The sequence below is a fragment of the Orcinus orca genome, chromosome 17 (assembly GCF_937001465.1).
Source record: "Orcinus orca chromosome 17, mOrcOrc1.1, whole genome shotgun sequence".
Classification (NCBI taxonomy): domain Eukaryota; kingdom Metazoa; phylum Chordata; class Mammalia; order Artiodactyla; family Delphinidae; genus Orcinus; species Orcinus orca.
This window is the reverse complement of record NC_064575.1, coordinates 82,759,904-82,785,301: the sequence shown is the minus strand read 5'-3', so window position 1 is coordinate 82,785,301 and position 25,398 is coordinate 82,759,904. Positions and strand designations below refer to the sequence as shown.

General features: G+C 45.9%; 1 protein-coding gene across 1 annotated transcript; it reads left to right on the top strand.

Moving 5' to 3' along the window:
* The first annotated feature begins 1,993 nt into the window (after positions 1 to 1,993).
* LOC101269685 (protein FAM135B) lies at positions 1,994 to 24,297 on the top strand. Its single transcript, XM_004265301.3, has 8 exons — positions 1,994 to 4,063; positions 5,971 to 6,137; positions 9,781 to 9,872; positions 10,896 to 10,993; positions 12,269 to 12,420; positions 14,220 to 14,330; positions 15,932 to 16,045; positions 16,286 to 24,297. The coding sequence occupies exons 1-8, from the start codon at positions 2,199 to 2,201 to the stop codon at positions 16,489 to 16,491; spliced, it is 2,805 nt and encodes a 934-aa protein (XP_004265349.2). The 5' UTR covers positions 1,994 to 2,198; the 3' UTR covers positions 16,492 to 24,297.
* Positions 24,298 to 25,398: the final 1,101 nt, after the last annotated feature.

Genomic DNA, 25,398 nt, shown 5'->3' with positions numbered 1-25,398 from the left:
AATCTTTGTTCTGATCCTTGACCCAATCTTAAATTTCACTCAAAGGATGAGATGATGATGTCTAAAAGCTCCATGTAGTTTTTAAGTAAGTGTCTCAATGGTTTACTCCATGATAATGTTAATAATGATTATATTCATTTAACTTCGTTAAAATTGCATGGAAGATTTAAACTGTTTAAAGAAAATAAAAGGCCAGTCCCCTTTTTTGTGTGTTTGGTGTATATGAAAATTGAATAATCTATCATATAGCTTTCTCAAAAGAGCTATGTTACAGGCACTTATCCCAATTATGCATATTGGGAGGGGGAGAGAGAGAGAGAGAAAGAAAATAAAAGAAGGAGGAGGGGAATGAAATAGAAGAGAAAAGAGACCAGGGGAGAGAATGAGAGACATAATAGTTTACCCTCAAGAAAAGTAAGAAAAAGAAGGTCACACTTTGGCGCGCCTCCACCCTGCTATAAAGACCAAAGTGAACCTGGGAACCTCTTGTGGTCTGAGTGCCGTGTACGATAATTGCCCTGGTTACGGAGCTCAAGCTTGGCAGTGTTTCCCGTCAGAAAGCAGAAACCTGTCTTCCCCATGTGTCCATTTCATATCAGAAGTCTGCTCTGAGTTATGGCTGTGAGGCCCACTGGTTACTATGAACCTGCCCACCCGAGAAGAAAATGTATTCAACTAGGAAAAAGGCTTATTGTTTTTTTCTAACTGTCCGAGGTCTCACAGCTGGCAAGTGTCAGTGTCAGGATTGGAGACCAGGGGCTCCTGGCTCCAAAACATTCTCTATACTCTGTAAATACTGTACACAAGATGGGTACATGTTTTACTATTTGTAAGTGGTAATTATTCAAAATGGTTTTTTACTAAGTAAAAGGTAAATCAAGAATTATAATCGGTGGCAGCTTTTGCATTAGTGTGACGCATTTCTGACACTGATAATCCGGTATTAGGTCAAACCTCACAGGTTAGGGCACTGTCTCTGATACGATTGTCCTTCCTTCACAACTCAGCCACAAGCTCGGGGGTTCTTAGGCCTCCCAGACTTCTGACCAACTGGCTACCAATCCAGGGATTCCCATGACCCCCTCAGGTTTGGTAATTTGCTGGAACAATTCATAGAACTCAGGAAAGGGATATACTTATGATTTCAGTATTATTAGAAAGGATACAAATAAAGACCAGCCAATCATAGGGCGAGGTCTGGAAGGGTCCCAAACGTGAAACTTTTATGCCCCCAGGACTGCTATTCCTGGTATATGAATGTACATTGCCCACCGGGGAAGCTTAGTCAGTCCTCCATGTCTAGAGTTGATACTGCGTTTCATAATGTAGGCATGATTGATAGAATCGTGGGCCACGTGAAGGAACTCGATCCCCAGCCCATCTCTCCTCCCCAGAGGTTGTACCGATGTCACCTCGTTCAAATCCTCAGTCAACTAGTCACGTGGTCGGGCTTTCTGGCATGGCCAGCCCCCGTCCTGAGTCACCTCCTCAGCACAGACTATCAGAGGACTCACCATGAGTCACCTCCTTATCACTAGCTCAGGATCCACCATGAATAGCCGACATTCCTATCGCTTGGGAAATTCCAAGAATTTAGAGGATATCTCCCAGGAAGCAGGAACAAAGTCCAGACAAACTCTTTATTATACAATCAGGCATTTGGGTAATTCGTGAGTGTAGATTTTTTTTTAATAAATGTATTTATTTTATTTATTTCTTTTTGGCTGAGTTGAGTCTCCGTTGCTGCGCGCGGGCTTTCTCTAGTTGCGGCAAGCAGGGGCTACTCTTGGTTGCGGTGTGCGGGCTTCTCATTGCGGTGGCCTCTCTTGTTGCAGAGCAGGGGCTCTAGGCACACGGGCTTCAGTAGTTGCGGCGTGCAGACTCAGTAGTTGTGGCGCACGGGCTTAGTTGCTCCGCGGCATGTGGGATCTTCCCAGACCAGGGATCGAACCCGTGTCCCCTGCGTTGGCAGGCGGATTTTCAACCATTGCGCCACCAGGGAAGCCCCATGAATGTAGATTCTTAAAGTATAACACATTTTTCTTTCTTTTTTTCTTTTTGTAGGGCATAATTTGAGTGTTTACCCTAGTTTTGATGTTGCAGCAACAAGTCCCGCAATACTGAATCTAAACGACAGAGAGGAGAACCATATTGTAAATAGAAAATCATCTTTGAGGGAAGACCTTGTCTTGCCCACCATGAAACCACCCCAGATGGACTCTAATGAAGAGGTTATTAGGTGTCCAGGGCCAAATGAGAATGTCACCACACCGAGTCATACGGACGTGTGCTCAGAATCTCAGGTGTATCTGACAATTGGTGAATTCCAGAACAAACCAGGTTTGCCTGAAGATGAACGTCGGACTGGCCAAAGGTCTGATGTTGGAACGCAGCCGCCGACAGATGAGGACCTGCCCAGGAGGAGTCCTGGTCCAGAGGATGACCAGGCCCCAGCACTGACCTACATGGATGTGAATTCTAGCAATAAGAACCCCTGCAGAGCTGACCCCATAGCGGTCACCAGTACCCAGCACGAGAGCGGGTGCTCTCGAGATAACTATGAATTAGACAGAACTGAGCTAAGCAAAGGGGTAGCAGGTGGAGGTCATCACGATGCCAGCTCTTCAGAGAAAACCACACTCCATGAGTTAAGTACTCTTGGAAAGGGAGCAGACCAGGGGAGCAAGATGGTGCTAAGTCTGAAGCTCATCCCTTCGGAGCCCTGTGATCCACTCAGCTCTTCTTTGAGGGATCCCTTGGACGTCAAGGCTTCCCCAGAGGACCCTCACTCAGAGGAGCGGGAGGGAGTGTCCGTACTCTCTGGGGTCATCAAGAGATCCTCGTCCATCATCTCTGATTCGGGCATCGAGAGTGAACCAAGCTCCGTTGCCTGGTCCGAGGCTCGGAGTAGAGCCCAGGAGTTACCTAGTGACCGGGATGTCTTGCACCAGCTGGTTCGAAGACATGCCCTACACAGGAACTCCTTAGAGGGTGGACACACAGAGAGCAATACAAGTTTGCCGAGCGGGATCCAGGCCTCTCTCACCTCCATTAGCTCTTTGCCTTTTGAGGAAGAGGAAAGGGAACTGGCGCTCACCAAACTGACCAAGTCTGTCTCTGCGCCCCAAATCAGTAGCCCCGAGGAGTCTGCTGAAGGTGCGGACTCCCTGCAGCAAGGGCGAGGTCTTCCTGAGACTTCAGCTGTGCACACCAGGAGCACGGATCCCTCCGGACACCGCCTTCAACTGAGTAATGCTGGGGTTCACCATTCCCTCGTGGAGGTAGTTTCAGATGCTGACAGCCAGCAGGGCCCTGGTTACATAGATATCCCCAAAGGTAAAGAGGATCCGCTTGATCCTCAAGGACCCTGTTGTCTTGACGGCAGGACCGATAACCCTCCAGGGCTTGAAACCAAAGGTCTGAGTTTAAAAATACCACGCATCCCAGCACTTGAAACCCCTAGGTACAGAGCTTTTCCTAGAGAACTCATGGAGACCCCAGAGCGCATGCCTAAAGACTCTAATGTGGGGAAAAGAGCTCTTTCCAACAGCAGCATCTTGGACGTTGAGCATTTCACCCACCGTGAGGTGCCTGAAGTGAGTTGTACGTCAGCTGCCGAAATCATCAACCTGGATTCAGCAGGTGAGCGAAGCAGCTCACCTGGCGTCATTGATGATACAGCACTTAGTAGAGGACCTAACGCCGTCCCAGAGGATGGACGTGAAGCAGGCGCTGCGTGCTCCACTGGGACTCACTCCGTTCACTCCCAAGCTACAGGAAACCAGGAGCCGAGGGCAGGCCCCTCCGTCATGCTGTCCCACGTGACCTCTGCAGAGACCTTCTCTCTGGACAGCCTGAAAGCTGTCGAGGTCGTCAACTTATCCATGTCGTGCACTGCCACCTGTCTCCCTTTCTCGTCTGTGCCCAAGGAGACCCCTGCCAGGGCTGGATTCTCTTCCAAACAGACCCCATTTCCCATCACTCATCAACCTTTGGGTTCCTTTGGAGGTGTTCCGAACCATGCCAGCAAGTTGGAAGAGGAAGTCAGTGAAAGGATGTTCAGGTAGGTTTGCTGGTGGCTTACCTACGCCAGCACCATCTTTTAGATTCTTCCACATATTTCTCAGTTTCAGGCATACTATTTCAAAATTGTGATATCAGTTATTTTCTGGCTTAAATAAAGTGTTACATTCTTATCATACACGTCAGGAATGTAGAGTAGTGTAAAGAAGTAAAAACTATCATCAATAAGCCCGTCTCAAATATAGCCCCTGTGTAAGTTCATCTATACATCTTCCTATGTGCACCTCTACGTATATACTATTAATTTGCAAAAGTAAGACAATTCTTGACAAACTCTAAGTTTTCTCCAACTTAATATATTGGAAACGTCTTTATATATTTATAAATCTATTTTTGCATTACCATTTTAGTGTAATATTCCATTGTATAAATGTACCATGATTTTGTTAACAAGATCCTTTAGAGATAAACCATAAATGTTTTTTCTTCAGTTTTTCTTATGATGAACAACTATCTTATGAGTGTCATTGTACCTCTGTCTTGGCACATTTCTTTGAGAACCTTTTGGGAATAGGACTAATTCAGATTTTCTTCCTAAGCCCCTTTTGTGTGGTTCTTAAGTTTATCGCTCCTTTTGAAATGCCAGAATCCATCCCTTTGTCCTTGTCTTGGGTTTGTATTCCTATTACTCCCTCACCTATAAACTACGTATTTGATTAAGTATAGTATGGAATCACTTAATCAAAACATCCCATCTCATTCACTTGTTCAAAAAATGCTAAACAGTTACACATTAAAGTTATCCCCCAAAGAAATTGCACAGGCAGGTAAATTTTGGATCCCATGTTTTATAAAGACCATTAAGTGCCTATTATACGCCCATGTCGTCAGTTTAACCAGTGCATAGCAGGCACTGTCCAGTGCCTGGCCAGTGCTGTCCTGGTTGTAACTGTGCTCTCAGTCTAACAAGGAGACAGGGAAATGACAGAAGCAAATGAGGGCAGTTGAGTAAATGGGATGGTTCATGTGTGCACAGCTGAACCAGAAAGAGAAGGACCTAATTTGGCTGTGGGGCAGTGAGTGTGAACAGAGATTCGGGCCATGAGAAGCTTTTTAGAGATGATACCTAAGCTAAGGAGAAAATATGAGACACCATGTTGATGATAATGATGGTGATATGGCTGGTAATCGATCACATCTCCTTTTTCACATTTAATCTGTTACAAGTACTGTTCTAAGCATTTTGAATAGATTATATCACTTAATACAACAAGGCAAAGACAACTTTATGAATTCGATACAGGTGTTATTCCCCTTTTACAAATGAGGAAAGTGAATGCAGAGAGGTTATAAAGCAGTTGGTGCACAGCTAGTAAGTGTCTAAGCTGAGATTCTGACTTTGGCAGTCTGATTCCTGAGTCCGTGGTCTTAACCACCTTGTCAGGTAACCAGGCAAAGAACAGGATAACCAGGTGGGAAAGGAATTTCAGACAGATAGACCCAAATGCACAAAGGCATGGAAGTAAAGACAAGAGGCATAATTCATGCAGGGACTTTATGAGAAATGTGTTCTTTTTGGAGGCTAGCGGATGACACTGGAGAAGTACGTGGAAGCAGGTTAATAAACTCTCACTCCCGGAAGATCGCTTCAAGATTTTGTGGATCCTTGGAGCTGGAGGGAACCTCAGAGGTTCTATTCAATGCAGGAACCACATCTGCAGAACCCAGATCAATACAGCCCTTGGTTTTCCTGGGTCACTTTTCTGCCTCGTTGTTCAGAACAAGCCTTCTTTCACTAGCATCTCCCATGAGGTCCCACATTCAGCCTTGGTCACTTGGCCGATACTTCCCTGTAGTTGTCCATCACTCCTGCATCCCAGCTCAATGCATCTCCTGTTCAACATGGAACACACAGCTCGGCTCATGATTAATTAATGTATTCTCCAGTTTTTATCAGGCCAAAGAAAAATTTAAAAAAGAGCTGAAGATTGATGGATTTCTGTACAGTGACTCATCTGTACTAGCTTCTGACATACCGTATTTCCCACCAGAGGAAGAGGAAGAAAATTTGGAAGATGGGATTCACCTGGTAGTCTGTGTCCATGGCCTGGATGGTGAGTTCTAAAAGGGTTTCCTCCTCAAAGTTTTGTGCTATAGACGAATTATCATATTCATGAATTAATCTAGTTTAGGGACTTGTTCAACAAATGTTCAATTAGCGACTGTGGAACATGAGTAAGTATGCTGGATCTAGGAAAATGGCATGGCTTCGCTCTCAAAGAAAAGATCTCTCTGGCAAAAAAATATGTTGAGTTAATGAAATACACAAATGAATGAATTAATGCGATGAAGGAATGAATGGAATGAATAAATCACTTCCACTTTTATGGATTCTAATGTATAACTAAGGGTCAGAGGAGTGAAAGGGCTCCTCTAGGGCTTCAGTGGTAATGAGTAGCAAAACCGGTGGTCACATTCTTCTTATGATGATCAAATAGGGAATGGTGATGGGCTTCACTTCTGTGACACGCTCTTGTTAATATCCTTAATTTTCCTCACTCTTGGGGCTAATGCATTCAATTGTCCACATCAACACCTGGCTATATGCATTGCATGCCGGGACGCTAAGTCAACAGGTCTATTTAGTGAAGTGGCAGAGAATCCAGTGATAGATCATCATTCCAGATGATGATGATGATGATGATGATGGTGGTGACGACTTTGATGATGGCCAGCATGTATACATCACTCACCAGGGGCCAGGGACCACTCTAGATACTTACCATTTATTAACGTGGTTGATCCTGACAATAGCCCTGCAGAGTAGCTGCTATTATCACCCCCATTTATAAGTGGGGACACTGACTAAGAGGGCAGCTGAGTAACTTGTATAAGGTCCCACAGCTAACGCGGTTGAGTCAGGATTAAAACCCATCTGTCAGGCTCCAGAGCCCATGCTTTCATTTTGCCTTTTACCAACAAGCTCATCTCTCCCCTAACCCGAACCTCCATCTACATCCCTGAGTCGTCTTCTTAAAATCTTACTAGGTCCGGTCGTTCCATCACTGGGATGGAAGCTCTTTGTAGCTCTCAGAAAATAAGATAAAATGAACTCCTATTTTAAAAAGCTTCAAAAATTCCCAGCATAAAATATTCTTTATGTCTAATCCTTGTCATTCTCATCTCCTGCCCTTTCTGCTCTCCCCTCTTCCAGCTGCACCAATTCACTCCCATCTCCACGGACAGGGACCATTTCACACCACTGTGTCTTTCTCAACACTGGGTTTTCTTTCCGGTGAGCTTTCCTCTCTCTGCACTGACTTCAGTGCTTCACAAATTTCAGCTGTTCACACATTTCCCTTCCCCTTATTTACTCTACCCATGTACCTTGTACTATAATTTCAAAATTTGTACTGAAATGGGCATACTTTTTGAGTGTATTTATGAAAAAAAATAAACTTCAAATCACACCACTAATTAAATACTAGACTCACGCGCTACACACAAAGAATCATACTAAAAATAATTAATATAAACAAAATATGTTTGCTGAATTCTGACGTGTGCCATTGTCGGAAGACTTTTTTGAGCTTGACACTCACTTTCTCTTTGCAGAAGTATTAAGCTGTTGAAAACATGCTTGTTTTTAACTGGGACTTCCAATCAGAAGGACCTCCAGAAAGACAAAGAATAACGTTCTCACTCATCCTGTGTACTTTTAACACAGGATCTATGGCCTTGCATGACCAGTGTGCATCTCTTACTTATCTGATATTAAATTAAAATGAGATAAGCCTCTCAATCTCTTTGTGAAAATAAGAAATCTGGTCAGACTCCATCCTGCAAGTGGGAGAAGAGGGATGCTATAAAGATAGGCCAGCTTCTGCAGTATTTGTGCTGTGTCAGAAAACGGAGCCGCCAATCACAGCATTGTCACTTGGGCATAAAATCGTCAAAGAGACAACCAATAACAGAGCACATGTTTCTTTTGAAGGTGATTTCTCTAGTTCCGCGTCCATATGTTTAAACTTTGCCGAGTTTTACAGGATCCATTGGTTACATTCCACTTACGAGGCTATATTGATGTTAACAGAGAACTGAAGAAATTGGTAATGGTTATGGGTATCTGCCCAACTCTTCATATTGTGACCAAAGCCCAAGATTTATATTCTTGTAAGTGTCCTCAGTGGAACACATTATCAAATCATATATTTTTTTTTTTTTTTGCGGTACACGGGCCTCTCACTATTGTGGCCTCTCCTGTTGCGGAGCACAGGCTCCGGACGCGCAGGCTCAGCGGCCATGGCTCACGGGCTCAGCCGCTCCACGGCATGTGGGATCCTCCTGGACCGGGGCACGAACCCGTGTCCCCTGCTTCGGCAGGTGGACTCTCAACCACTGCGCCACCAGGGAAGCCCTCAAATCATATTTTTTGAGAAAGTTTTAAGTTGCAGAAAGTTCTCTGTTGCTCAACAGCTGAAGGAGGGGGGCTCATTGTCATCCCTTCCTTAGACTCCTTGTGCTAAACAGAAACACCTGATACATATTTATTAAGGCCACAACCTAGAATGCCATTAGGTAGCTTTAAACAAGAACAGGACCAAAGAGCAAACTTTTACTGTCAGAAATGAAAGGAATGAACAAAATTTAACTTAGTACAAAATAGAAACATTTTCTAAAAGAAAGGGAGTATTTTATAACTGTAGCCCTGCGCGTATGAGCATGTGCTCTGACGGGCCATCGTCGTGGGTCACCCTTCTATTGGGTCATCCTTGAAAATTAGGAGGAGTCTGTCAAACATCTTTAGTTCTCCCATATTCTGTATGGCATTTTCATCCTCTTTTGAATCCCTTGGTGGTTTCATAAAGAAGGGTATAAAGTTGGTAGTCAACGATATCACTTCTAGTTTCCCAGCTGCTTTGAAAGGATGGTTACATGGTAAAGTAGGTCACTTATATAGCCACATAAGCAGCTTCGGACTTTCAACTCTGTAGGGATCCCTTTGAGGAATAGATTAAAACATTCATTAAGCTACCACTGAACCCCATGGCCTGCATGAAATTTACCCCTAACCATACTTGAACAAGAAGCTTATGCTGTTATATCAACTATTTTCCACGTGATTTTCGCTTCAGGGATGCATTCTGTGTGTTCTTTGTGGCTTTGCTATTGGCAGCAGAGCCTCAAGTCCTTGAGCTCTTCTTCCTCTGCCCTGATGGAGCTTGCCCTTGCTGCCTCTGGTTCCCAAGGGTGATCCTTACTCTCTTGCACATAACTGTGCCCCTGTTTGAGGGACTTCCTTGCTGACAACCTGTAAATGGCAGAACTAGTCCTGCATTAAGGAAGCGATTTGAGAGGGGACTTGTAGATATCACATTGTGCCACGTCCGTGTGTCATCATTAAGTGACACCACTTGCAGAATGTCCTGAGTAAACAGAACTGCCTGTCAAAGAAGGGAGAGGCGGCGTGCCTTCCACCGTTCCTGTGTACAGAACGTTCACAAGCCACATATTTATAGATCAGGGAATAATCCCCCTGAGGGAGGAATACCAGAAAGGCCCTGACCCTGTGTGGACAGGAGGAGGGGGCAGCACGGGGACCAGTGGATTGGACATGTTTAGTTGTTTTTATTATCAACTTATTGAGAAAGCGGGAAATGGGAGGGGGACCGGAAGGGAGTGAGAAATAAATCCCTCGCGTGTCAGCTGTTATGTGATTAATTGTGGGTCCGTGGTGGGGTTATCTGTCGTTTTTAGGGAACAGTGCGGACCTCCGTCTGGTAAAGACTTTCATAGAACTGGGGCTCCCTGGAGGAAAACTGGACTTCCTAATGTCTGAAAAGAATCAGGTATGACAACGAAAGCATCAGAACCGGAAGAATCCCTGATTCGTGTCTTACCTGAGCCTCCTAAGGTCACCGTGGTGGTTTATGGCCACACAGATGGGAGGGGACTTTACCAAGGAGCACTGCCCGGCACTTGGAAGGTCTGGAGAGCTCATTTTCTTTTGGGAGGAGGAAATAGTAAGAAGGGGGGACATGTGAGTCAGGTGACTGGGCCTTTTGACCTCACAGGTCATAGGTTGAGTGACAGCTCAGAGCATAAATGATTGGGCATCCGTGGGTCTGTACTGGGGAAGGAGTTTGTCACTGGCATCTTTGTAACCAATGGAGCTGGATTATGACCTTTTCATAGTCAGAGGTAGACTATGGGGCCTTTGCCATTTTAGGTCCGGAGCCTTAATGGGATGTCAAGGTAGATGAGAGCTGAGAGATGCCATGGCCAAGAGGTGGGGCTGGGTGGAATGTCGTCATTGAGTCCCATTCCATGGGACTGGAGAGGGATGAGCTAAGTGTTCTTTGGAGGCATAGCACTACTTATAACTAAAGGGTCCCATGACCACTGACAATGGGAATCGTACAGAGAATAATCAACAGGCAAACGCTGGGAGGTACAGTCTCATTCCTCCTCTCTTAGTGGTCCGTCCTGTTGCCTTTTCTTTGACACCTGCTCTATACAAGGCATGCCCTTGGGTGCGTGGGGTATAAACGTGAGCAGGAGGAAAGAGGATCGCTTTGAGCATCTACGATGCGCTGAGCAGTTGGCGTCTTTCTTCACTTACTTTTCCCAACCGTTCTGTGAAGTGTTGGCACCATTGTCGCCTCACAAAGAGGGAACCCACGGTCTGACCTGGAGAGCCCCAATCGGGGGCTCCTGTTCTGGTTGTCGAATACTGATTTGTACCCTAATGTCAGGCGTGGGCATGCCCCCAGGACGCACGGTGGTGTTTAGTGGAGGAAGATGGGCTTGTGCACGGGGCCCGGCCTGGCCCCACGCCCTCCCCAGTAGCCGTTCCCTCTCTCTCCTTCCAGATGGACACGTTTGCAGATTTTGATACCATGACCGATCGGTTACTGGATGAAATCATTCAGCACATCCAGCTGTACAACCTCTCCATATCGCGAATTAGGTAAAAGGAAACCACAGGTAGTTAATGCTGGGGGGAGGGGTGCCACTTTTACGTGTTTGCTGTGTACAAGTTCAGCATGATGCTGTCTGTATACAGGTCTGGGATAAGTTAACCTGGGACCTTTAAGGGGGTAGATTACTTTCAGAACAGAAGTGGGTACCAGGACTGCTTGACACGCCCATATCTGTCATAGCAGGTGTGCAGGAGAATAAACACCGTGTGGCTCAGTAGAAAGAGAATTGGACTTAAACAAATATCCTAGGTTTTAAATTCTCGTTCTTCTAACACTCACAAGTTTGTGTCCCGATTCTACCATATAACCTTTTACAAGCTTTCTACATCTCTGAGCCTCGGTTTCCCCATCTGTTAAGTGGGACCAGCCCTGAGGGGATGCGTCGCCTGCCCCGTAAAAGGGTTCCAATCAGTGCTAAGTGTGTCCTTCCACTGTAACAGGCAACTTGGCGTAAATATTGAGATGGTTAAGGTGATAGTCAGTAGCTTGTGTTTCTCAGGCACTTGCAGATGTGGACATAGTGGTGAGTCCTCAACGTCCGTGACCCCATTTAGGCCTCTAAGATACCACTTCTTTATTCAACAGATGAGGTTTCAGAGGCCTACAGAGTTAGGTAAAAATAAAAGGACGCACACGAGAAGAGCTAGGGAGCTAATATAATATATAATATAATAAGGTTTTGATAAATAATCATTTAATTTGAAAGTGATGATGTGTCGACTCCATAGATCTTTGAGCAGCAGTGCAGCTGGAGCAGAGCATGTGCTGTGGGCTGAGAGCAGGCAACTCACTAACTGTACTGAGTGAACGAGGGATGAGTAAACTTGGAGAGGCAGGCAGAAGTCAGGACATGAATGGCCTCGTAAGCCAGGCTAAGGAGCTGGGGTTTCACCCTGTGAATGACCAGGAGGGTTCAATGCTCCAATGTGAATTTCAGAAAGAACCCCCAGGTGCACTGAGGGAGGCGTAGAGACCAGAACTGGGGGGAGGAGGCTGCTCTAATAACACCAAGATGCCCACACTTCTCTTCTGACCACACTGGGCTCAGAGCTTCCATTCGCAAAGGCCCCACCTCGGGCTTCACGTGGCCAGCGTTTAGAAACCCGATGGGGATGAGTTAGCGGCCCCCCTTCTCCCTGCCGGTTCCCCTAAATCCCATGGGAGGTGGAGGGTGGCTCACCCCTTGGCGCTCCTGGTGCAGCACTTCCCTGGCAGCCAGCCTCCTGCTGTCACTCACGTGGACCCCTTCTGTCTCTCAACAGCTTCATCGGCCATTCTCTGGGCAACATCATCATCCGATCGGTCCTAACGCGGCCCCGGTTCCGGTATTACCTCAACAAACTCCACACCTTCCTGTCGCTGTCCGGGCCGCACCTGGGGACCCTGTACAACAACAGCACCCTGGTCAGTACAGGTAAGACTCTCTCCAGCCTCATCATTCCTCAGAGTTCATTCAGGACCCAGGGGAGGGGGAACCAGAGACACATGCTCTTCTTGATGGAACCTGTGGCTTTGGAACCTCTTCAAAGCGTGAGATGGTGGAAGGAGACCTGGGCTCAGAAAGATGTTATTTTGTTTGTGAGCTGAATGAGATTAGACAAGAGGTTCTGCAAGGTCTCTTCTGCTTCAGTTTTCTGTGAATAAAGATAAATAGTGGTGGGGAAGAGAGAGCATGGGTGTCTGTGCATGCAAGCTGCTGTAACAGGTTGCCGTAGACTGGGTAAGGGGGGGGGGTTTACAAATAACAGACATTTATTTCTCATGCTTCTGGAGGCCGGAAAGCCCAAGATCAAAGCACTGGCAGATTTGGTGTCGGGTGAGGTCCCGCTTCCTGGTTCACAGACGGCCGTCTTCACACTGTGTGCTCACATGGTAGAAAGGTCAAGGGAGCCCCTGGGGTCTCTTTTCTAAGGTCACTAATCCCATTCACGAGGGTCCAACCCTCATGACCTAATCACCTTCCAAAGACCACACCTTCAAATACCACCACGTGGAGGGGGTTAGTTTCAGCATATGAATTTTGGGGAAACAAACATTCAGTCTATAGCAATGGGCTTTGAATCATGTCACTTCCATGACAAGCTTATGGTTAAGCTCTAACCCAGGCACTCGAGGAAGACTCTGACCAAGACGTTTCATCTCTGTGCTACTTAGTTTCCTTATTGGTAAAATGAAGCTAATGTGTATATGTTTGTGTATAAGTATAGATACATGCATGATGTGTGTATATATATACATATGCCTATCTGTAAACATATATATTTTATATATGTGTATGTGTTTATATATGTCTATAAACATATACATTATATATATACATATATGGGGGTGTGCATGTGGGTGTGAATGTGGGTGGGGGGCCGTGGGGGGTGGGGCTTAGGCTCAAGGAACAGAAGGGGTCCAGGCGTGCCCCCCACCCTGGTGTCAGAGGATAGGGGACCTCACCTGGGAGCCTAGCAGGCTTCCTGGGCTCGAGTGGGTACGGCAAACGCCCTCCTTTCCTCTCCTGCTTCTCCGGTCGTGGGTAGGGAGGGCCCCTCCCACCTGCCTCTCCTGATCTCCGCAGCCTCAGCGGCGCTGACCTTGTCTGGCCTCCACTTCTCCTCCCCGCCTAGGTCCCCCTACGTCCTACTGGTTCACACTGGGGTTCCTCCCGTCTCCTTGGGGGTCAGAGGCCCCCACCAGCAGCCGACAGGCGCCCTAGTTGTGGGGAGACGCTAGCTCCGCGTCTTCCCACACCGCCATCTTCCTTGCATTTTTATCAAATTCATTTCTTTGTGCTTGTGACATAATGCTCATGCTCATCCGTGTTCGTGTCAGCATAACCATAGTAAATGGAGAGACTTCGAAAGAGGTTGGATTTAGCTTCTTGCTATCCTAAGTGGATCTGTAAGGAGCATTCTCAGATACTTTCCTTCGGTACTTAGGACAGTTCCCTTAGGCTCGATTCACAGAAGGGGACTGAAAAAATCAAAGGGTTTGGATAGTTTCATGGCTCCTGAAGCCTCTGTCGCATAAGATTTTCTACCCCCGCCAGCCCATAAGAACACAGATGTCCCTCTGACTTCCCAAGGATTTGTTAGATTGCCTAGCACGCTCTCATTCCTAAGTTAGCTAACAAATCAGTTTAAGGTCATCTTTCCCCCATTCTTCTTTGCTTTCTTTTTGTTTGATGCGTCTGATGTGGGCTTGGCTTTGTTTTTGTCTTTCTAGGCTTGTGGCTCATGCAGAAATTGAAGAAATCCGGGTCCCTTTTGCAGCTCACCTTCAGGGATAATGCTGATCTGCGCAAATGTTTCCTTTACCAGCTAAGCCAGAAAACAGGTGAGTGGATCCCCCGCAGCACCCCGAGGCCGCGATGAGTGAGAGACGGAGAGCCAGCTCCTGAGCCCCAAATTAGAGTCAGGGCTACGCTGACTCACTCACGGAAGGATGTCACCATGAGCTGCACTGTTACACAGTCTCCTCAACTCATGGAGAGGCCAACAGCTACCCAAGAACGCAGCTGCCCCTGGACCGCCTCCCCCCATGGCCTGGGGATGGTATCATGATGAGAGGCAGGTGTGTGCAGTGTCATCTCTACAGGAGAGCCACTGCCCACCGAGCCTTTAATGTCCTAACTGCACAGGCCCCAAGGTCTATGTGCCAACTCCCAGCTCTTTCAGCCAGGTGCAGATCCACCTACAAAAAGGGCAGGTGGACGCTGTCCATTTCTGTTGGCAGCACAAGGGGAGACGGGGGTCCCTCTCGCAGGCCTGAGATCACACCTTCACCCGCACCCCGTAATAAGGAAGCACACGTAGATGTCGAAGACCCTACCTGCCGGGAGTGAACAGAGCACAGCAGTGGCCTCGTGTCCATGGAGAGAGCAGACAGGCTGCCCGACTGTCCCGCTCAGTCCTGCTGAGCAAGCTGGCCTGGCCCAGGGTCTGCCTATGGTCCACAATCTTCCATTCATTTATAAACACTGACCCTGATGATATCTTTGTCTCCTCAAATGTGAGTCCGGCATAGCCCTGGGCTGATGATAACCTTGGTCAAGCTCCTTACCCACGTGTGTCTCTGTGTGCTATGTTGAGGGTTATCCCCCATGGGGAAGTGAGGAAGGAGGCTCGGGCAGCAGGGCAGTTGGACCACAACGTGGTCGCCCCAGACATCTCAGCGGGCCCCACCCTCTGGGAGCTTGGGAGCTGGGGTGGCCCTACAGAGGTATCCTGACGGAGGGCAAAGGGCTGGTCTTTATACCCCCTGCCCCGTATCTGCCGGTCACTGAGTCCAGCCAGTCCCCAGTGTATTATGGTCTTGGGCTGTGATCTTGGATGAGAAGACTCACGTCAGTGCAGGCGTCCCCCGCAGGGTCCCTGGGCTGAGAGCAGGCCGGTGGAGGACCTGGGCAGAGCACTGCAGCACCTGGAGATCCCTGATGGGCTCTGGGGACTGAAAGAATAGGCTGTGATGTTTAATTTAAAAGATCCCTCTGCCTCAGTGTGAGACTGATTCCAGGGAGGTGAAGCTCCCTGCAGGGAGATGAAGTCAGAGGTTGATTTCCTCAAGCAGGTGACATGACCGAGGCTGGAACGAAGGGAGCCGTGGGGTTGACAAGGAGCAAAGTACTAGATTTACTTCCTCATGGACTCCCCAGTATTCCCAGCCCAGAAGGGCACATCTGTTACTTCCGTGTTGTTTATCTCTCACTGTTCAGAGTAGTGAGCTACGTGTCTCCTTAGCTTCCGTGACTGACGAGGACAAAGCTGCCGCCTTCCCTCTTTCAACCTCCCAGCCCAGAAGGTCCTTGTGCAGTGACTCAACCAGTGTGTCTGGCGTCTTCTCCCTTCTCCTCTCTCTGGGGCGAGTTTGTAAAATGTATGCAAAGCAGAGGCTAAGATGCAACTACCTGGGTTAAAGCACCGTCTGGCTTGTTGCAGGTCTGCAGTATTTTAAAAATGTTGTGCTGGTTGCTTCTCCCCAAGACCGCTATGTGCCATTTCATTCAGCCAGGATCGAGATGTGTAAAACGGCCCTCAAAGACAGACACACAGGTGAGCCACATTCCTTTTCCTTTCCTTTTCTCTTTTCTTTTCTTTCCTATTCTCCTTCTCCTCCTGCGTTTCAGTGACTTTCTGATTTAAAAGCAGAAGGAAATCATGAAGGTGCTGTACCCATTAGGGCGCATCAGCCGTTCTGCTCGGGACTAGCCGCCCGACACACACCCAGCCTTTTTCTCTAGATCCTGCTGCTGAGCTCTGCCCCCATCTCCTGTCCGTCTTCCCTCCTTGCAGGACCCGTTTTCGCGGAGATGATCAACAACCTTCTCCGCCCTCTGGTGGACGCCAAGGACTGCACTTTGATTCGACACAACGTGTTCCATGCCTTGCCCAGCACTGCCAACACCCTGATTGGCCGAGCGGCTCACATCGCTGTACTGGACTCCGAGCTCTTCCTGGAGAAGTTCTTCTTGGTGGCAGGACTCAACTACTTCAAGTAGCGGCTTTGAGGGAACGGCCTTGGGGAGCTCACCAGACACGTTGAAGATCCGTAAGAGCTCTGGCTGAGACATCCTTTTACAGACCTCTGTCATTCCAGGCTGGAGCTCAGAGAGGAAGGCGCTGAGGGACGGAGGGTGGGGTAGGACCAGACATTCGAGGTGCTTCCACTTTGGAGATTTGGGAAAGCTGAACCCATAGTGTAAAAGACAACAGACTTTGCCCGAACCTGTCTAGCCATCTGGCGTCTCGTTCAAGATGCTTTCTAGGAAAATTCTGAGAAAATAAAGAAACAATACTTGGAGTTGGTGAGCCCACCTTCTTAACTACCACTGGCTCACAGAGAGATCACTCCAACTTAACTAGATTTGTTCGGTGTGTAACTAGTTCATAGCTTTATCATTTTTGATGCACACAAGCATTTCAGAACTCAGGTTAACCTCTGTGCAGAAGTGGAACATATCTGTGTAAATACAGTCCTTAATAGATTCAAATGTGCCACTTGTTGAAGACCATGTGATGCCCATATTCTCATTCTCTCCTCATGTTTTCTCAACAAGGGACAAAGGAATGCTTTGTAAACTCCAATTTTATTTCATAACAGCAGTGGGTGGGGTGATTTGAGGTATGGGGAGAGGCAGGTGATGCTATCGGTAAATGCAAGTTTGTTGCAGAGAAAAAATAACTGGTGAACTGGCCGCTGCAGCTACTTCTCCAGATTTTTTCTATGTGTAGCCTTGGTCCGCACAATGCTTTTGCGATTGCTGAAATCTCTGTCTGTGGTAGGGAAGACTGACTGAGACTAAACCTAGCAGAAGGGGGCACTGAGATGAATGCACATGTGTGAAGCTCCTGCTGATACACTTCCAAAGAAATGCTATGTTAGCATTTGATGCACTTGCAAAAAATCAAAACCATTCATATGGCCAGCTGCTTCTCCTCTCCGTGGAAGGGGAAAGACATCTAACTGGAGGAGTGCTGGATTTAAAACCTCAGGGGAGCTCTAAGAAGGGTGCTGGTTATCTTTCACTAGAAATGTCTTCTTGCCTTAGGAAAATAAAGGGCTAGGAAAGGTCACCACTGATACAAACCAAGAGACAACAGGGACACACGTGAGATCAGAGATGAGAACAACAGCCAGGTCGAGGACTCACCTTAAATGGTTACTGGTAAGTGACTTAAGGGGAAGTTTGGAAAATTACCAGGGTGTTTAATATGGTCCCAAAGACTGTGTACACTCTATGAGTTAAAGGAAGACTAGAGCATCAGTTGTACTGAAGGAATGCATGACCCAGGATCATAGGGGTGACTGACACGGGAGACCCATCTTCTGGAGGCAAAAACTCCTGCTGCTGCAAAATTTGCTTCTAAAAATGTAGAAACTCATCTAGGACCAGATGCGTGGTCCCAGCCCCTGGACCAGAACCTTGGTGATGACCACCAATGCCATGGTGATAAGCAAGTGATTCTAGACTCATCTGAGAATTTTAGTTCCTTGCATATTAGCAATGTGACTTTGGAAAACAAAGTAGACCATGGAGATCAAGTCCAGGTGGACAGCTTTGCAGGAGAGCAGACTTATGCATTCCTTAAGAAAGGCAAAGGTGGGGAGGGAGTTGAAAGACAGACTCCCACACAACAGATGTAGGGTTTCTGTGGGTCTTCTTCAAACTTTCATTGTATCTTGGTCTTAACACGTATGGGATCAGTAAGTCCTCTGGTCACTCTCCCACTCGGTACTTTTCCAGGTTCCCGATGAGCATAGACTCTGGTTACTTATGAACAAGACCAGTCTGCTATATAACCCAGAGGGAATGTGCTTCCTGCAATGCAGCCTGTGATATTGTGTTTCTTGGTCCAGATAAGTGCCCAAGCGCAGTGCAGGACCATACGTTTGTAGCAGCTTCTCCTTTTTGGCCAAATGAGGAGCCCTGCCCCTCCGGTGAGCATTTCATTTTTGTGTTCCCAATGCCCATCAGCAAAGTTTGTCATTCCCTGGTCATTTGAAAGACCGTGCAGCCAGCGGTTACGGAGCCAGGGTGAATCAATGATCATCGTCTTTTCCAATAACCAGATGCCATTTTTAACTTCAGTATGTGCTGTCTGGACATAGAACTAATGGCAATAAACGTCCAGCTGCGTGGTGCACCTCTTTTTTATAGGGGTGCTCTGCTGTCTTTGTAAACCCTCTCTGGCCTCTGAGCATCTATTGTAACTGTGTAGAAAGTACATCTCTATATTGTAAATAAGGGTGTCCAGTGTTGCGTGTCACGCCTCATTTGAAAAGACTTTTTTATGTCTCTTTCTATTGAAGTATAGATATATAATGTATATATATATATACACATAAAAATATATACATGAAATGTAAAACAGGGACATTCTATTATCGACTATAAAATTATAACAGAATGCCTGCCAACATAGTAATAGGTCTTCATCCTCAGCAGACTTTCTGTTGTTTTGTTTCTATGACTTGTTAAGTTTCTCAGAACTAGTTAGAAGTAAACATGAGTAATATCGAGATGAGCTGGAATTTGTAGTTCATGCGCCAGATACACCCAGAGAAGCAGATGTAAATCTAAAGGGACCTTGGGGCAAAATAAATACCTCCATGGCAGGTGGAAATGAGCTGGGGTGTTGTGCACCTGGGGAGAAGGTGGACAGAATTCGATTCCTGTTAGTTTCTAGAGTCCACGGGTATTGACTGAGCAACTTGCATCCATGCCAGGTGAGAGCACAGGGTAAGATGCAGAGTCCCTGCTCTCAAAGAGCCCGAGGAAGATGTGGTCTTGTTATTACAACATGCTATAATGAGGGCTTTGTTGAGGCACAGGCAGGATGAAGGTGATTCTAGAAGTCCAGTCTTCACTCCCTAGAGAAATCTGGGAATGAGGCTTTGAAAAGGAGACCTGGAAAATGAGATGCTTACCTTGCACAGCCTGTTGCCACCAAATGCACGTTCATCAATTCATTCATTCATTCAACAGATACATATCGAGGGCTTACTGTGTGCTGGAAATGCATTGGTAAGATCCAGTAGTTCATAGTTTAGCAAGGAACACAGCCAGTCAAACGGGAAGTTAGAGCAGGTGGGCACCATGGAGGTGGCAGGGATCTGATGGGGGCCCAGAGGAGGGACATCCAACCTACGCTGCAGATGTGGCGTGGTGTGTGGTCCGGAAGGGCCTTGTGGAAGACTTGATATCTAAACCCAGACACAAGGCTGAAGAAGAGTTGGCTGGGTAAAAGGTGGGTTGTGGGGACTCTCAGGGAGGGAACAGAATGTGTGAAAGGTTGAAGATGAGAGGGAGCTGGGAGCCTTTTGTGTACTGGACAGGCAGATGGAGAATCAATTTGGGCATTTACAAGAGTGACAGAAAGGAGGTGTGAGAAGTCAGCCACCATGCGGGGATTTTCTTCTATCAGGAGGAAACTTCCATTGTTAACACTAGTCGGAAAATTTCTACTCGGTAATGAGGGTCCCGTGGGAGACCAAGATTCAGCCCTGTCATCACGTCTCTCTCCAGGGTTATTGAATTGAAAGCATGCTCTTAGGAATTTATAAGCCCCCAAATGTAATTGACAATTTTGGTCTTTTTTTTTTTTTTTGCCATGCTGTTTGCTTTGATTTCACAGGGTTTACTTCTAAGCATTGGCAATAACCAGGGCTGCCATGTACAGCTGCACAGGTTGTATCAGAAGAAGAGTGGTCATGGCAGTGAACACATAGAGGAATGGTGCTTTCTTACCCCATTCTTACAAGGTGTCCATCCCAGTATCCTTAGGAAGGATGATGTCATTCTTTAATTTATAGAACCAAGCACCATGTGCTAACATCTGGATCAGTTTTTTTCCTCCAATTTTTTTCATTCACTTTTTCTTTCCATGTTTTAATGAAAATCTATTTTGTGCTGGGTATTGTACTAGACTGTAGAGATATTGAGATATTAAGATACAAAATATATTTCTAAACGCTGAAAGGATCTGGGACAACCATAAAACTTAGTGTTTTATTTTTAGCTGTTTTTAAATTAAAACCATGAAATCTCAGAGTTGGAAGAGGAACAATAGGTTGTTTCATTCGGACTCTATCTGACATTTAGCATCCTGAGCTATGTTCTTCCAACCTACACAACCAACAACAACCATGTGGGTCTTCATCTACGTATGACAAAGTAAGAGAGTGCTGTGGTGACGTTACAGGCAATAGGACACACAGACATGCATCCTTTCTTCTTTTAGATAAAGAGCTGCCCCCATGAAGATTTTTCTAAACCTTCAAGGTGCCTTCCTGAGTCTTTCTGTGTCCCTTCCTCTTTTGCCTTTGTTTTTTAAAGCTTTATTTTCCATGGTACCTCTTTCCTATTACACATAATGCTAGAGATGTCTCAATAGACAGCTCTATGGAAAATCTAGAAAAGAAAAGCTGAAGTGTGCTTCTTTCCATGTTGAATGGTAACAATGCACCTTACTATTCAGTGTGTCAAATTCTAAAAACCGGTTTTAATTTTAGGGAAAAGGACCCCAGTGCCTTCTGTAGCACAAAGGAATGTCCTTACTATACAGAACTGGGCTTCTAGAACAGATGTAAACTGTGGATGGTCCTGCTCTGTTTATATCTAAACCAGGTTATTTCCCTACAGTTGATCTTTTCACAACTAAATTATACAGTGGAGAATGTGTGTGTCTTCATTTCATAGATGTGGTTAGGATTATATGGCTGTATGACATAATCCTCAAACCCCAAACTTCATGACTCAACACAGATTCAGAGATTTTTAGAGGTAACACAAACCTGGGCTCTCATTTATCTTATTTTTAACAGGTGAAGGAGCAAAGGAATGGAAATAACATACAATGCTCAACTTTGGTTTGCTAAGTCTTGTGCGTGTGTGATTTCATTTAATCTCTAAAACTCACAATATACGGATGATGTTGGTTGAAGTCAAGTAACCTGACGAAGGTCACACAGCTTAGCAATAGTGGAGTCAAGATTTGAGCCCTGGGCCTCCATTTTATCCTTCCTGCTACAATTCCTCCAACCCAGAGAAGTTAATAAATTGCGAAAGTCACAGGTCTGTTAAAATCGACGCCAGGGTTCAAGGCTTCATCTCCTAAACTGTAATCTTATGAGCTTTCTCTCGTAACATATTCCTGTACAAGGCACCTACAAAACCTATAAATGAGACGGCAAAGGAAGCCATCATTCAGTGACAAAGGTGGTTTTGTAAAGCACTGTCCATCAGCGTAATGGGGTGATTGGGATGGGCTGGCCTGTTGGCTCTTGGTTAATCATCTGTGTTTCTCAGTCCCTATGTCTCAAGTTCTTTCTCCTACTAGCCCGAAACCACTTTTCCCTAGACCACAATGCCTTTGCTTCCAAAGCTGCCCCGGACCATGCCTTCCATCTACACCTCCTGTCTCTTTCTGCTCTTCCCACATTGGAATGGCTGGTCATACTCATCTGGGAATCAATTCCTTGTACTCTGGGTTGTGAACCTGCTCAGTGGTTCATGGATTGTAGATTCCCGCTTCAGGATGAATCTGAGCTCCGTGTCTTGCCCTCAGAGCTCAGTTGTCTCGTGGTTCCATGAACCCACTCCTATCTCATTCTTGTGTTCTGTGGGGGGGTCCCTCACACATGTACTCCTTAGAGCAGGAACCATGTCTAATTTATCAGTGTATCCCCTGGCCTGGCACAGAGTTAGGGTTCAGTAAGTAAGTACCAAAGAGGGCCGGTTCTTTGGAAGCTTGTGTTTTCTTCTCTAGCGCCTCATCCAATACACAGTAACTGATTCCCGTAAAGAAAGGGTTTGACGTTCGCTCACGTTTACCCTCTAAGCTTCTGAATTTGCAGGAGAAAAGTAGTTTCATGAGTGAAGACGTCATCATGGCAGTGTTCTGTAATGGGAAGAACTACTGTGTCTCTGGGGCATGCCTTCAAGCCAGGGGCTGGGGTCAAGTTTCCTCATCTATAAAACAGGCTTTAAAATGTCTCCTTTGAAAGGTAGTTGGCGCGGGGGGGTCTGGATTAGAAAGAGGTAAGCAGAGTGTCTGGACCAGTACTGGTGTCAAGTAAGCATTTTAAAATTGGGGGAATAGCTCAGAAATATTTTATAGCAAAAGTTAGCTCTAAGGAATTTTCGTTATAATAACTCAATACATTTTTACATTCATACACAACGGCTTGAGGGAGATCCACTGTGTTTGAAACTTCAGGCTTAACCTTCCAGAAATCAGAACATTTTGTTGTGATTCCAGGAGCCTCCAAACTGGAGTTTTCCAGCTCAGTTCTGTGCATGATTGGATGATCTATGTAGTAAAACTATTTTCCTGCTCAGGGTATAATGTAAGTCATTGTTAAGTTGAGAGGAAGGGCTGAAACCTGACACCCAACTGAGAACAATATTACATCCAATTTAAGGTGTTCGGAAGTGTTAGTTCTGTAAATGTCATTCAGAATCTTTTTATTGCATCAAACTGAAAAGACTTTTAGCACTTGGGCTGAAATGTCTTTTAGTCCAAGGTTAAACTTATTGCATATGACGAAATACCCTGCTTCATCCTTCTTGCTCCAAGGAATTTTAATAATAAGCCAGGTACATCTGATAACCTATGCATATATCTTTTGCTTGTTTTTAAACAATTTTTTTTCTTAAAAGAGAGCACCCCACTCTGTCCCACATACTCTCTTGCTTGTGTGTAACAATATCAAAGTCTGTGATTTTTACCTTCATTCATGATCTTCCTATAACTCACACCTGAATGCATTTCTTTTTAAACAGTGTCTATTTATTCTGTCCCGAGTTCTGTGCTAAGCACTGGCAGCTACAGAAGTTCGTCAGACGAGACCCTGCCATACAAAAATGTATAATCTGGGGGGCCGGGCGGGGAGTGGACATCCACATAAATAGAAGAATGTCCATATAGATAAAATAAGGCAAGAGAGCAGATGGGAAACATTGAGAATATTATCGTCCTGGCGCCTCTTAGAACAAGTCAAACTCCTGATATTGGGGTTCCAGCATCCCATCAGGGTCTGGAAGGAGGAAACCAGCCCAGATGAGATGCTGCAGTGATCTCAGCTGTGCCACCCAAGCAGGACCTCAAAGCTTCCTTGGTGACACTGACGCCATCCCCAGGTCAGTGTCAAGTTAGGAAATTTGCAAAAGGAGAAGCTCCGTGGTACATATTACAGCTCAATGTGTCAAGAAATGCCGCCTCCTGACTGGCATATTATCTGTCTGCAATACAGACTCTTTGGATGCTCTGTGGTTTTAATCTTTCTACTTATTTTCAAATTAATAGATAAAAATAATTATCAAGCAAATAAATGGTCCACTAATTGTGTCCGTAAACATTATCTCATTCAGGCTCGACCAAGAGAACTAACCTGTGGCTTTTGTTCATCAATCGTACAATGTAGGGCTCTGGAATTTATTTTGTTCTATTCTGTTTTAGTTCAGTTTTCAAATGTGACCTCCTACCTTGTAGAAGGTAAAGAGAGGCAGTGTCTTCAACATGGTCCCTTTCTCTGAAAAAGAACCTGAATGTATAGCTTGATGCCACTGTGAATTCCTAATGCATATTTATTCTGGTGACAATGTCTGTGTACAATAATTACAATCTCCCACACACCCTTGGAAATTGTCTGTAAAATTATGATGATGGGAATAACAAAGTCATCAGAACCGATATAATTCTACTATTTTTCTACATTTGCTTTTTTGGTCGGCGTTTTGTGTAGCTCGTGATGTGTATCAACGATAAACAACAACAATAATAAAAAAAATCCTTTGACTTTCTCTTGCCAGGACTTTGTGTTTATGACATGTACAGTAGCCACTCTTTAGAAATGCCCCTAAGGCTGAAGAGGTTATTTCTACATTTGGTCAGAGGACATCTGGCATATGATGGTTGTTTCTGGAATGCACACCAGAGGAAGGGTCCATGGTACCTTGAGGTGGTGGAACAGTGCAGTGAGGAAACTCCAAACTGGACCTTAGGAGGCTCAGGTCAGGAACGGGCTGTGTTTCAATGAACAGGAGACACCCAAGTCCTCGTTCCTATGTTCAGCATACCTTGATTACTTGGACATTGTAACAATCAGAGTCGCTCATTCAAAATGCCTCTGGGAGGGTGAGTTCTTGGTGTCTGGATGGTGGCTGGGCTGACTGTGTCTGGAGAATCAGAAGCAGCACGCCATGGGAGAAAGAGCCCGTTGTTTCCTGCTATACCGAAAGGTCCTTCACGATGAGTCCATGCCCACTGCCCACTTCCGGTGGAAACTGCCCGTAAGTATAGCTCCTGCTGGGAAAAGGAGCCCCCGGCAGTTCTGCAGTCTGTGTGGTGTGATGTCTACACCACCTGATCCTATTTCCACCGACCACAGCTCGTTGGACCAGGGGTGAACCTCTGAGCCAAGAACAGAGCTTCTGTAGAGCGGCCAGTGACCTGTAATAGGCAGAACAGGGGTGGAGAAAGCCAGCCAAACCAGTAAGGATATCACTGTATCTCTAGAATCTAAACTGGAGTAACTCAGAAAGAGAAAAACAAATATCATGTAATATCACTTATATGTGGAAGCTAGAAAAATGGTACAGATGAACTTATTTGCAGAGCAGACATAGAGACACAGATGTAGAGAACGGACATATGGATACCAGGGGGGAAGGGAGGGTGGGATGAACTGGGAGATTGGGATTGACATATACACGCTACTATGTATAAAATAGGTAACTAATGAGAACCTACTGTAGAGCACAGGGAACTCTACTCAGTGCTCTGTGGTGACCTAAATGGGAAGGAAATCTAAAAAAGAGGGGATATATGTGTACGTATAACTGATTCACTTTGCTGCACAGCAGAAACTAACACAACACTGAAAAGCAGCTATAGTCCAGTAA

What these genes read in the sequence shown, in the direction of transcription:
- LOC101269685 (XM_004265301.3), top strand. Translation starts at nt 2,199, where the DNA reads ATGAAACCACCCCAGATGGACTCTAATGAAGAGGTTATTAGGTGTCCA. An exon ending in CTGTGTCCATGGCCTGGATG is followed by an intron (nt 6,138 to 9,780) that starts GTGAGTTCTAAA and finishes TGTCGTTTTTAG; the next exon opens with GGAACAGTGCGGACCTCCGT. An exon ending in CTCTCCATATCGCGAATTAG is followed by an intron (nt 10,994 to 12,268) that starts GTAAAAGGAAAC and finishes GTCTCTCAACAG; the next exon opens with CTTCATCGGCCATTCTCTGG.